Source organism: Rhinatrema bivittatum, chromosome 4 (genome assembly GCF_901001135.1).
Source record: "Rhinatrema bivittatum chromosome 4, aRhiBiv1.1, whole genome shotgun sequence".
Taxonomy (NCBI): Eukaryota; Metazoa; Chordata; class Amphibia; order Gymnophiona; family Rhinatrematidae; genus Rhinatrema; species Rhinatrema bivittatum.
The window spans coordinates 164,610,754-164,623,293 of record NC_042618.1 but is presented as its reverse complement, the minus strand read 5'-3'; the positions used below and the strand labels follow the sequence as shown (position 1 = coordinate 164,623,293).

At 44.3% G+C, this 12,540-nt stretch overlaps 1 protein-coding gene across 1 annotated transcript in view; it reads right to left on the bottom strand.

The window, feature by feature from the left end:
* PGS1 (phosphatidylglycerophosphate synthase 1) overlaps window positions 1-12,540 on the bottom strand; it is a 118,088-nt gene that overhangs the window by 59,469 nt on the left and 46,079 nt on the right. Inside the window, exons 5-6 of the mRNA XM_029599136.1 lie at window positions 12,171-12,360; window positions 662-840 (exon numbers count right to left, since the gene is read on the bottom strand). Of these exons, the coding sequence (XP_029454996.1) occupies window positions 662-840; window positions 12,171-12,360 (369 nt within the window). The remainder of the gene's footprint in view (window positions 1-661; window positions 841-12,170; window positions 12,361-12,540) is intronic.

Sequence of the window (12,540 nt, the reverse complement as noted above, 5' to 3'; positions counted from 1 at the left end):
GAAGACTCAGTTTGATCATCCCCCCAGGGGTCATATGGACCCTCATCCTCACTATATGCCACAGGGGATGGAGCCCTAGGTGATTGGCCTACATCCGAAAATGCAGGCACCGATGGAACTGGATTTGGGGGGGGGGACTATAAGCCTCAGCGCTTTCTCCTCGGAGAAACCGGTGACGACCACCTTATCACAAAGGAAAACTTACACAAACTCCGAAAACCCTGATTGGGGACATTATAGGGAGGCACCGAGAGGGACCTGGAGACCCCCCCCCAAGTTGGGGGGGGGGGGGTTGTTTGTGGTTTGTTTTTTTTTTTTAAAGAGTTCAATCAACCCACGAGGCTCACAGCTCCGCAGAAAAAAAAGACTGAAGAGGGACCCTATGTGGATGTATGGTATAGGGCATGCTCAGTGTGCCTAGTCAAAGTTTCTAGAAACTTTGACATAAGTTTTCCACATCAGGCTCCATCTGATGTTGTCACCCATGTGTGAGGACTACCATCCTGCTTGTTCTCTGAGAAATTACCTGATCACCAGATGGCCACACTAATCTCAATGTGCCTGGAAACAAAGCACCATAGAGGGAGGAAATGTACAATGATTAGATGTCAGTCTCTCTAGACATGGCATATGGAAGCCTGAACTATGTAGTCCCTCTCACCCTGGTAAGGATGCAGCATCCCCTCCTTCACACAGACTGTGTCATCTGGTTGCAGCTTCAATGACACGTCCCCAACGGCCTCCACGAGTTCTGTGAAGAAATTGGCCAACTCTGGGCATCCCTGCAGCAAAACATAGCGGTCCTGGCGATTGGTGAAGTATGAGTCACTTAAGTTTGCTCTAAAATAAAGAAAAATCAGCTAGAGCAGGAAAAGTATATAGATCAGAACAAATAGTGACAATCATCTGACCCCGACAGACCCAAAGTTCACGGCTACATCAGCATATACAAAGCTATCCACAACCTGAAAATAATACTTCCCAACACTTACATTTTTCATTGACACATGCGATAGGCTCCCCAGCCCCTACTCTGAAATGGAAAGACCCCAGGAGGGAATTTAACCAAAAAGCAGAGTTCCTTACCTGTAACAAGTGTTCTCCGAGGGCAGCAAAATGTTAGTCCTCACACATGAGTTTCATCATTAGATGGAGCCCTGATGTGGAAAACTTATGTCAAAGTTTCTAGAACTTTGACTAGGCATATAGGGCATGCCCAGCATGCCCTATACCACACTTCCATGTAGGGTCCTTCCTTCAGTCTCCTAACACAGAATTATGATTAAAAATAAAAAAAAAATAGGAGAAACCCAACTCCATGGGGTGAAGGATGGGTTTAATGAGGACAAACATCCTGCTATCCTTGGAGAACACCTCACAGGTAAGCAGTTCTACTTTCTCTGAGGACAAGCAGGATGGTAGTCCTCACACAAGAGTGAATACCTAGCTACAGGCATTTCCCCAACATCAACTGTGACCAGACACTTAACCAGGTGCAAACAGGCACAACAAAAGTGCTGTTGGTAAAAAAAGAGGAGGAGATTGCCTGAACCCAAAACAAAGGGCCCTAGGCTGGGAGAGTTGGGTTCTACACCTCAAACAGGTTCCGAAGGACAGGCTTTTCATTCTCCCGAGTAAATTGCAAGAGAGGTGGAATAATGTTGATTGCAAAAAAAAACAAAAAAAAAAAGAATCCCTCCAGGTTTGTGTAATTTACTGCCCTCCTGGTATTCTAGAGCATAACAGCTCTCCCCTGGACCGGATGGTATGCATCCTAGGGTACTGAAGGAACTAAAAAATGAAATTTCTGATCTATTAGTTAAAATTTGTAACCTATCATTAAAATCATCCATTGTACCTGAAGACTGGAAGGTGGCCAATGTAACCCCAATATTTAAAAGAGACTCCAGGGGCGATCCGGGTAACTATAGGCCAGTGAGCCTGACTTCAGTGCTGGGAAAAATAGTGGAAACTATTCTCAAGATCAAAATCGTAGAGCATATAGAAAGACATGATTTAATGGAACATAGTCAACATGGATTTACCCAAGGGAAGTCTTGCCTAACAAATCTGCTTCATTTTTTTTGAATGGGTTAATAAACATGTGGATAAAGGTGAATCGGTAGATGTAGTGTATTTGGATTTTCAGAAGGCGTTTGACAAAGTCCCTCATGAGAGGTTTCTACGAAAACTAAAGAGTCATGGGTTAGGAGGCGATGTCCTTTCGTGGATTACAAGCTGGTTAAAAGACAGGAAACAGAGAATAGGATTAAATGGTTAGTTTTCTCAGTGGAAAAGGGTAAACAGTGGAGTGCCTCAGGGATCTGTACTTGGACCGGTGCTTTTCAATCTAACTAGATAAATGAGCCCTGACCGACGTGCCGCAAATGCACAGTAGAGAGCAGCTCTACCTCGCATGTGCGGCACAGAGAGCTCAGGCTGACGCGTTCCGTTTCTTCCTTCTGTGGCCTGAAATTACACCGCCGGTGTGCGCATCCCTATCATTCGACCCACGGTACAGTAAACAGAAAGGCTGGGAAAAAAAAATGTAAGGACCAGGAACCGGGCAAGGAAGTAAGTGCCTGCACTGCTTTAGTGTCCCCCCTGCATGCGTGCCCCAGGATGGTAGAATCACTCCTGCGCGCGCCACACATTCAAACTGCCGCGTTCTGTATAACAGAATACAAGGGAGTTGAGGAAGGCTGAAGAAGATGGAAGGAGTTGTGGATTAGGTCAGAGAGGAAAGAAAGGGAAGATGAGAGTAGATGGAAGGATAAGCAAAGAAGATATGAGTAAGTAAGTGGGAAGGGTAAGAGATTGTGCTGAAGAGAAAAGAAGGAAGAGAAGGAGGGCTGAGGGAGAGGGAAGGGATTGTGGATGAGGTGAGAAGGGAAAGAAAGGGAAGATGAGAGGGGATGGAAGGAAAAGGGAAGAGGATATGAGTAAGTGAGAAGGGTAAGCAGTTCTGAAGAAGAGAAAGAGAGGGAGTGGAGGAGGGCTGAAGGGAAGATGAGATGAAAGGAAAAGGGAAGAGGATATGAGTGAGTAAGTGGGAAGGGTAAGAAGTTGTAGAGAAGAGAGCGGCTCTGACCGATGGAATCTCGCCCGTTTGAACGGGCCTAACGGCTTGTATATATATAAATGATCTGGAAAGGAATACGATGAGTGTGGTTATCAAATTTGTGGATGATACAAAATTATTCAGAGTAGTTAAATAACAAGCAGACTGTGATACATTACAGGAGGACCTTGCAAGACTGGAAGATTGGGCATCCAAATGGCAGATGAAATTTAATGTGGACAAGTGCAAGGTGTTGCATATAGGGAAAAATGACCCTTGCTGTAGTTACACGATGTTAGGTTCCATATTAGGAGCTACCACCCAGGAAAGAGATCTAGGCATCATAGTGGATAATACTTTAAAATCGTCGGCTCAGTGTGCTGCAGCAGTCAAAAAAGCAAATAGAATGTTAGGAATTATTAGGAAGGGAATGGTTAATAAAAGGAAAAATGTCATAATGCCTCTATATCACTCCATGGTGAATACTATGTACAATTCTGGTTGCTGCATCTCAAAAAAGATATAGTTGCGATGGAGAAGGTACAGAGAAGGGCAACCAAAATGATAAAGGGGATGGAACAGCTCCCCTGTGAGGAAAGGCTGAAGAGGTTAGGGCAGTTCAGCTTGGAGAAGAGATGGCTGAGGGGGGATATGATAGAGGTCTTTAAGATCATGAGAGGGTCTTGAACGAGTAGATGTGAATCCGTTTTTTACACTTTCGACTAATAGGAGGACTAGGGGGCACTCCATGAACTTAGCAAGAAGCACATTTAAGACTAATCGGAGAAAATTCTTTTTCACTCAACGCACAATTAAGCTCTGGAATTTGTTGCCAGAGGATGTGGTTAGTGCAATTAGTGTAGCTGGGTTCAAAAAAGGTTTGGATAAGTTCTTGGAGGAGAAGTCCATTAACAGCTATTAATCAAGTTTACTTAGGGAATAGCCACTGCTATTAATTGCATCAGTAGCATGGGATCTTCTTAGTGTTTGGGTAATTGCCAGGTTCTTGTGGCCTGGTTTGGCCTCTGTTGGCAACAGGATGCTGGGCTTTATGGACCCTTGGTCTGACCCAGCATGGCAATTTCTTATGTTCTTATGAATGGTTTACATCCAGAAATCCCAACAATCATTTTGGGTGATTTTAATCTACATATAGATTTTAGTCCACTTAGTTCTAGCTGCGAATCTTCTCTCGACTCCCTATATGCCATGGGTTGGAATCAGATTATAACAGGCCCAACACACAAAGCTGGACACACTCTTGACTTGATTTTTACCCACGAAACAGCTAAAAACTCTATTATTGATATTAACTCTATCCTTTGGTCTGACCATAAACATTTTTTGCACATTAGTTTTTTGAATCTACTGATATTACAAATTTGCCTACTAACTTCTTTTTGTTATCGTGAACCTATCAACCCTGAAGATTTGATTGAATTAGTACCATTTGCAGTCAAGTCTCGCTCTTTGGAAAACTCCAATAAGTCAGTTTTATCATGGGGTGATCTTGTAAATTCCTTAGCTGATAAACTCTGTCTTCTACTCACTAAAACTTTCATTCATAAAAAATTGAATCCATGGTATACTACTGAACTTGAAGAGATCAAAATGGTACTTAGAAAAAAGATTTTGGAGAAAGCATCCTAACAATCATTCTCATACTTCTTACAGGATCATTTTAACCAAGTATAGAGCTGTGATCAACAATGCTAAATGGTCCTATTACGGTAGTAAAATTAATGATTTAAAATTAAACCCCAAAGCTCTTTTTTCACTTGTTCAAAACCTGTCACCTTCAGCTCACAAACTGGTCCTTATCTCTGAAAATCCTTAAAAAAAAATTGCGAAGATATGGTTAAGTTCTTTAAGGAAAAAATTGTTAATTTATTAAAAAATGTCCCCTCTAGTCCTACACAAAAATTCTCACTACCTAAAGATCCAGGCAAATCCTGGTCATCATTTGAACCTGTTGGTTCCCTAGAAATCCGCTCTATTCTATCAAAGTTAAAACCGGCCAATCACCCCTGGGATCCTATATATCTCAAATATTTTAAACTCTGCCTTCAATGTATTAAACCCACTATTACAGATATAGTAAATCTCTCTCTCTCCGAAGGTTCTGTGCCAGTACCTTTAAAATGTGCCATAGTTAAACAGATATTAAAAAATAATAAAAGATATTTCAGATTTTAACAATTTCAGACCTATATCTAATCTCCCATTTCTTCCCAAAGTCCTAGAAAAATCCGTTCAGAAGCAATTATCTGATTATCTTGAATTGCATAATATTTTATACCCCTCAGTTTGGTTTTTGAAACTTTTATAGTATTGAATCTCTGCTTTTAGCGTTGTCCGATACTGTTCTTAGAGGTTTTGACAATGGTGAATCTTTTATACATGTTCTTTTAGATTTTACTGCGGCCTTCGATACCATTGACTTTCAAATTTTAATTCAGAGACTGACTGAAATCGGCATAAATGGAGAAGCTCTGTCCTGGTTTAAGTCTTTCCTCTCAGAACTATTGTACCAAGTAAAATTAAACGAATGTCACTGAAAAAATTTACATTGATTCAGGAGTCCCACAGGATCATCTCTATCAGCAACGCTTTTTAATATTTACCTTTTACCTTTATGCAAGTTGCTGTCAGGACTAGGTGTTACTCACTATATTTACGCCGATGATGTTCAGCTTTTAATTCCCATAAAAAATTCTTTGGAAGACATCTTGAGAACTATTGAAATCTATCTAACCTCAATTAGGCAGATTTTAGACCATATGAAATTGATTTTAAATAACCAAAAAACAGAAATGATTTTATTAAGCAGAAAACCACATTAACAGAACTTTCCATGCAGATCGATTCAACCGATCAAGTTCGCGATCTTGGAATTTTAATTGATCGAGATTTTAGAATGAAAATTGACAAAGCGAAAAATAAGAGATGGTTATTTTAAATTGCAAATTTTAAAACATCTTAAGCCTTTGTTAGATTTTAATGATTTCACAACCGTTTTACAAACTCTGCTTTTTTCAATTGATTATTGTAATGCTCTTTTATTTGGTTTACCTGGAATCTGTTTAAGACCATTACAATTGCTCCAAAATGCAACTGCCAGAGTATTGTGCAGAGGAAAACAATTCAATCATATTACCCCAACTTTCACTGGAAGCAAATGAAGATCAATCAAATAAAGAATAGAGTACAAATTCTTATGCATAATACATAAATCAATAAACTGTGAAAAAACTGAATGGTTGAGAATGCTTCCCTACATCTACAGACACCTGAAAGGAATTTAAGGTTGGCCAAAAGGAACTGCACATTTGTCCGAAATTAGAGATAGAGCAATCTCGGTTGCAGGCCCCAAATTATGGAACTCTTTATCTGATGAGCTTAGACTTCAAAAGGACATTAAAACATTAAAAAAAAAAAAAAAAAGACAACACACCTCAAAACATGGCTATTTTAAAAAAGCCTATGAAACCTAATTTTGAAAAATGTGTTTTAGCAGTCAGATACATCTCTGATAATTTTTTCTCAGCTTAGGCAGCTTTTAGCAGGCAGAAATGCCTTTGGTGATTTTAATGCAATGCTATCAGTGGAAAAATGGTCAAGTGTAACTTTTTTGTCTTTTACAAATGTTTTTGATTCTTAGTTTCTTATTTTTCTAATTTTTATTTTATTTTTTTTAGATATTTTCTCTTTAAATTTTCTTCATATGTATTTTTTTTCTACTTTTATTTGAATTTTTAACTTGTACTTGTTTAACCAATTTCTATTGTTTTTCTCTCATTAAGTCTTTGTATTTAATTGTACACAGTCAAGATTGTTTTACAGATTGACGGTATATAAAATAAATAAAATCGCTATCCAGACAGAAATGTGATGTGAATGTGTGGAGAGAACTCCAAGTCGCAGTCTTGCAGATCTTCTCCATTCGAACTTCTAGCAATTGGGCCACCAATGCTGCCATGGCTGTGACAGAATGAGCCTTGACATGACCCCCAAGATACAGTCCAGCCAGGGCATAAAAGAAGGAGATGCAATCTGCTAGCTAATTAGATATAGCCTGTTTGGCAACGGCAACGCAAAATTATTCTTATCAAAAGAAGCAAAAAGTTGAGCGGACTGTGAATGGGCTTCTGTCCACTCCAGATAGAAGATCAAGACTCACTTGCAGTCCAAACTATGTAATGCTCATTTGCCCTGGTGCAAATGAAGCCTGGGAAAGAAATCTGGCAGGACGATTGACTGATTAAGATGGAAATCAGTCATCGCCTTAGGCAGGAACTCAGGGTTCATATGCAAGACCACCCTGTTGTGATAGTTAGTGTAGTTAGTGTAAGGTGGATAAGTCACTAAAGCCTGGAGCTCGCTGACTCTGCACGCTGATGTGACGGCCACCAAAAATATGACCTTCCAGGTCAGGTACTTCAGGTCGCAGCAGCTCAAAAGGAGCTCTCATCAGCTGAGCTAACACCATGTTGAGGTCCCAAGAAACAGCGGGAGGCCTCAGGGGAGGCTTCATTTGAAGAAGGCCCCGCATGAAACGTACAACTATGGGTTGTACAGAGATAGGCGTACCATCTACACCATGGTAATATGCGCCAATTGCATTCAAATGGAGTTGGTTTTCAAGCCAGCCTCCAATAGGTGTAGAAGGTAATAAAGCAGTTTTTGTGTGGGGCAGAAGAACAGATCTAGGAGCCTTCTGTTCATCACATGGAAAACCTCCTTCACTTCAGACCATAGGATTTTCTAGTGGAAGGCCCAAGATATCTTCTGAAAGATGAAGTAGCTGCAGGATCAACCTCTCAGAATCCAGGCTGTAAGCGACAGAGCCTGGAGGTTAGGATGCCACCACCTGCCCTGATTTTACGTGATGAGATCCGGGGAAGACCCCAGACTGATCAGTTTCCAGATGGACAACTCCTGCAGAAATGGAAACCAGACCTCTGTCAGCCAATGAGGAGCTATGAGAATCAGTCCCTCTATTCTTGCGAAGCTTCAAGAGAGTCCTCACCACTAAGAGAATCGGATGTTATGCATACAAAAGACCCCTGTCCCAATAACAGGAAAGGGCATCAGAGGCTGGCTGGAGCTTTGTCTAAGCTCCCCCAGAGGCAGAATATATGATTCGCTACCCCCTGCTCCAGGGACCACTCGTGGGGTCTGAACACTCAACTCAGCCTGTCCACTTCCACATTCTTTGTCCCTGCCATGTACATGGCCCTGAGCACCAGGGCCCATGACTAGATCAGGACCGCTTCCTGACACAGGAAGTATGACCCTGTGCCTCCCTGTTTGTTGACATATCACATGGCTACCTGGTTGTTGGTCTGAATCAGGACAACTTTGTTGGACAGCTGATCTCTGAAAGCCCATACCGCGTACCTGATCGCCCTAACCTACAGTTGATTTGACAAGAACATTCCTGAGTAGACTGAAGACCTCGAATCTCAAGCCCATCTATATGAGCTCCCCAACCCAGGGTAGATGCATCCGTGGTTAGAACAATTTGAGTGGGGAGACTCCAAAATGAGATCCCCTGTTCCAGATTGGAAAGTGCCCGCTATCAGGACAACGAGTCCTGAAGAGACGGTGAGACTCGGATGCAATCTTGGAGGATCTGATTGGCCTGGCACCACTGTGACCTCTGGGTCTATTGGGCTCGGCGCCTGTGCAAACATGGAGAGTTGCGGCCATTGGCCCAACAGCCTAAACATGTGCCAGGTCAATACCTGCTGACTCTGTTGAATCTCTGTTGCAATGGTTGCCATGGCGATGGCCCTCTGGCAGGGCAGAAAGGCCTTAGACTGAGCCATGTCTAGCAGAGATCCTATAATGTCCAACTGAGGTGATAAGCTAAGATGGGACTTTGGGTAGTTGAAAATGAACTCTAATGACTCCAACACCCAAATGGTCAAGCACATGAACCTGGTTGCCCCTGCCTGAAATGTGCTCTTGACCAGCCAACCGTCCAGATATGGGAAGACATGCACGGCCAGTCTGTAGAGGGGTGCCGCCATGACTGTCAGGGATTTTGAGAAGAACCGTGGGGTGAATGCAAGCTCGAACAGCAACACCCAGAACTGGAAGTGCTGTCTTCCCACCACAAATTGGAGATACTTCCTGTAACTGGGGAAGATCTCGACATGAGTGTATGTGTCCTTTAGGTCGAGGGAGCATAGCCAGTCCCCTTTTTGCAAAAGGGAGATCATGGTACCCAGGGAAACCATCTTGAAATTTTCTTTAGAAACTTGTTCGAAGCCCTTAGGTCTAGGATAGGATGGAGTCCTATTCTCTTTGGAATAAGGAAGTACCTGATGTAGAATCTCCACCCTCTTTAACCTGATGGTACAAGCTCGTCCGCCCTGGCAGTTAAGAGGGAGGAGAGCTTTGCTTGTAGAACCTCCTGATGCACTACCGGCCCCCAACGTGAGCTCGGAGGGCAATTTGGCAGGACATCCAATATGTTTAATTGGTGCCCCTGATGGACAATGGACAGAACCCACTGGTCTGCGGTTACAATGGGCCACAGGTTTGCAAAGAACCGCAGCCTGCCCCCGACCAGAGGATCCATCGTCCCAGGTATGGGCAACTAGCTTATGCTCCCTATGGCCCAGTCAAAACCCTGTCCCTGGAGTTGACTAAGGAGCTGGCTGGGGTTTTAGGGCTCTCTGTTGCCTGGAACATCCACGGAAACTCTGATGGTGTTAACGGGAGATAGTACTTCCTCTGGCAAAAGAAAGACTTTCTTGGCCCCAGTCTTGACCATCTCCTAGGTGAGCACGACGGATCCGGAGTACTAGCGGAGAGTTGCTGGAGGGTTTCATGGTGGTCCTGATTTGGGCTACAGCATCTATCACTCTATCCCTGAAGAGATTCTCGAGTGCACGGCACGTCAGCGCATCTTTCCTGTACCTCCTGTCGTAAATCTGTGGCCCACAGCTATGCCATTCTGCGGGCTTCAACTCCTGCTGCACAGTCTCTTGATGCAGTCTCGAAAACATCGTAGGTCACATGGACCTCATGTTTTCTGCACTTCCAGACCCTTATGCACCAGCAATATGAGAGTGTCTTGCTGTTGAGGCAGCTGCTCAGTCACCTCCTGCAACTGCTTCCAGATGTCAGAGTACTGGCTCATGTAGAGCTGGTAGGCAGCGATGCGTGAAATAGGTTTGGTGCCCTGGAACACCTTCCTCCCAAGGGCATCCATCGCTTTGTGGTCCTTCCCCGGGGGCAATGAGGAATGGGTCAGAGAGCACTTGGACCTCTTGAGAGCGGATTTGACCACCATCGACAGGTGAGGTAGCTGACGCTTATCAAATATGGCAGCCTTCTGGACAAGGTAGACCCAGTCTGCCTTCTTGTTAATGTGAGGGAGTGTTCCTATATTCTCAGCAGCAAGTCCTTAAGGATCTCATGTATCGGGACCACCACAATCTCCTTAGGAGGCTCCACAAACTGGAGGATCTCAAGTATTTTGTGCCTGGCATCCTCCTCTGTCAAAAATAGAAAAGGGATAGCCTCTGCCGGTCAAGCCCTCAGGCGGAGGCTTCCTTCGTTCGTCTGATGGAGATGGGTCTGATGGGAGACTATAACAGTCCTCAAAGGACTCAGTCGGAGCATCCCCCCCAGGGTCATAGGGACCCTCATCCTCATTGTATGCTACAGGGGATGGGGGCCCTAGGTGCTCAGCCTATGTCCAGAGGTGCAGACACCAGTAGAACTGGATGGGGGGCTACAGGTCTCGGCATCTCTTCCGGCCTTGGTGGAGCTTCCTCCTCAGAGGAACCAGCAACGCCACCATATCAGTAGGTGGAGGCCTCAATGCCCCGCTGGGCACCGATGCTGTCCTGAGAACAGACGTAAGCTGGGTCAATAATACACCAATCAGCACACTGAGCTTCTCCAGAAGCAGTACAGGACAGACTGCATCGGCTCCAGTGCTATCAGTGCCACAAGACCGAAGCCCTGCAGCGGCCGCTCCGCCAGCTGAACTCGGCGCTCGAGCTCCTCCTCAAACGTTGCCTATGCCAACACAGATTGGGAGGAAGGAGGGGTGGCAGATCTTCCTTGGATCCATGAGGGGGGATCAGTGACTGGCACCAGAACCGGTGGAGATCATCGTAGACCCCAGGTGTCAATAGAGTATGGACTCTGCTCGCCACGGGCTGCTTCAGGGGTATCGTGGCAAAAGCCGGTGCATCCACAGACTGGTGCTAATACTTCTTAGGCTTCTCTAGATACTCGGCCTGGTCTTGCCCTGATGCAGAGGTCGAAGACGACAAACCCAGCGTCGATCCGGAGGAGAGAGACAACGGTTGGTGTCCAACACCCCCTATCCACCATCTCTCCGACGGAATGGACAGTCCCCGCTGATGTCGATGGCATGGTGTCCATCAGTATGGCTCCTAGGTCCTTCGATGCTGATGCCAATGGCTTGGACTTCCTCGACCCGAAGAGCTAAGCCATCTTATTGAGTTGAAGCAGACGTCACTACGGAGTCATCTAGGTGCACACGCGGAAACCCCGGATGTCATACAAAGCCCCCAGTCAGAGGACACATACTTCAGGAGGATCAGTGATAGACATGGTCTTATGCACTGGGGGGCATCGGCAAAATCCGGACATGGCCATGACTGGGCAAAAACAAAAAGGCCACAAAGTCGAAAGCGATGGCTGCAGGCATCAATGGCCAGCAGGCATCGCCACCACAGGGGGAATCAACTGCGAAAAGAAACATCCCAAAACATCGAAAACCCTGACTACACTATGGGAAGGCACAGAGAGGGACCCAGCAACAGATGAAAGGGGGGAAAAAAAAAAAAAAAAAAAAAAAAAAAAAAGTTTTCCACAAGGCTAAAAACAGCCAAAATGAGCTAAATCCCACCGTGAGGCTTACAGCTCTGTGGAAAAGAGACTGAAAGGGGATCCCATGTGGATGCGTGGTATAGAGCATGCTGGGCATGCTTAGTGTGCCTAGTCAAAGTTCTAGAAACTTTGACATAACTTTTCCACATTGAGGCTCCAACTGATGTCACCCATGTGCCGAGGACTACCATCCTGTTTGTCATCGGAGAATACTTTCAGAACTCACCCGCTGAGGAGAACATTGTCATCAAACACATAAGCTTTGATGTGCTGAAGACCGATTGTCTCATTAAATCGCTCTGGAGTCAGGTGCCGGAGGATGCCGCGCAGATTTGGTGTGTGGAAGAGAGAAACCTGGAGCTGATCTGGAAATTTCTGAAGCAGTGGCAGCAGCATGGTTCGTGAATTCTTCTTGCCTAGAGTGGGGCAATGAGGAAAGGCAGCACATTTTTATTTACTATTTATAACTCACCACTGAAGTGCTCAAGACAGGGGTTCAATATACAATGAAATAAAGTCAATAGCAATATTTATTAACCTGATTTATAAATAAGAATATATGCCTTTTATGATTATGTGATATGCTTAATGGAATT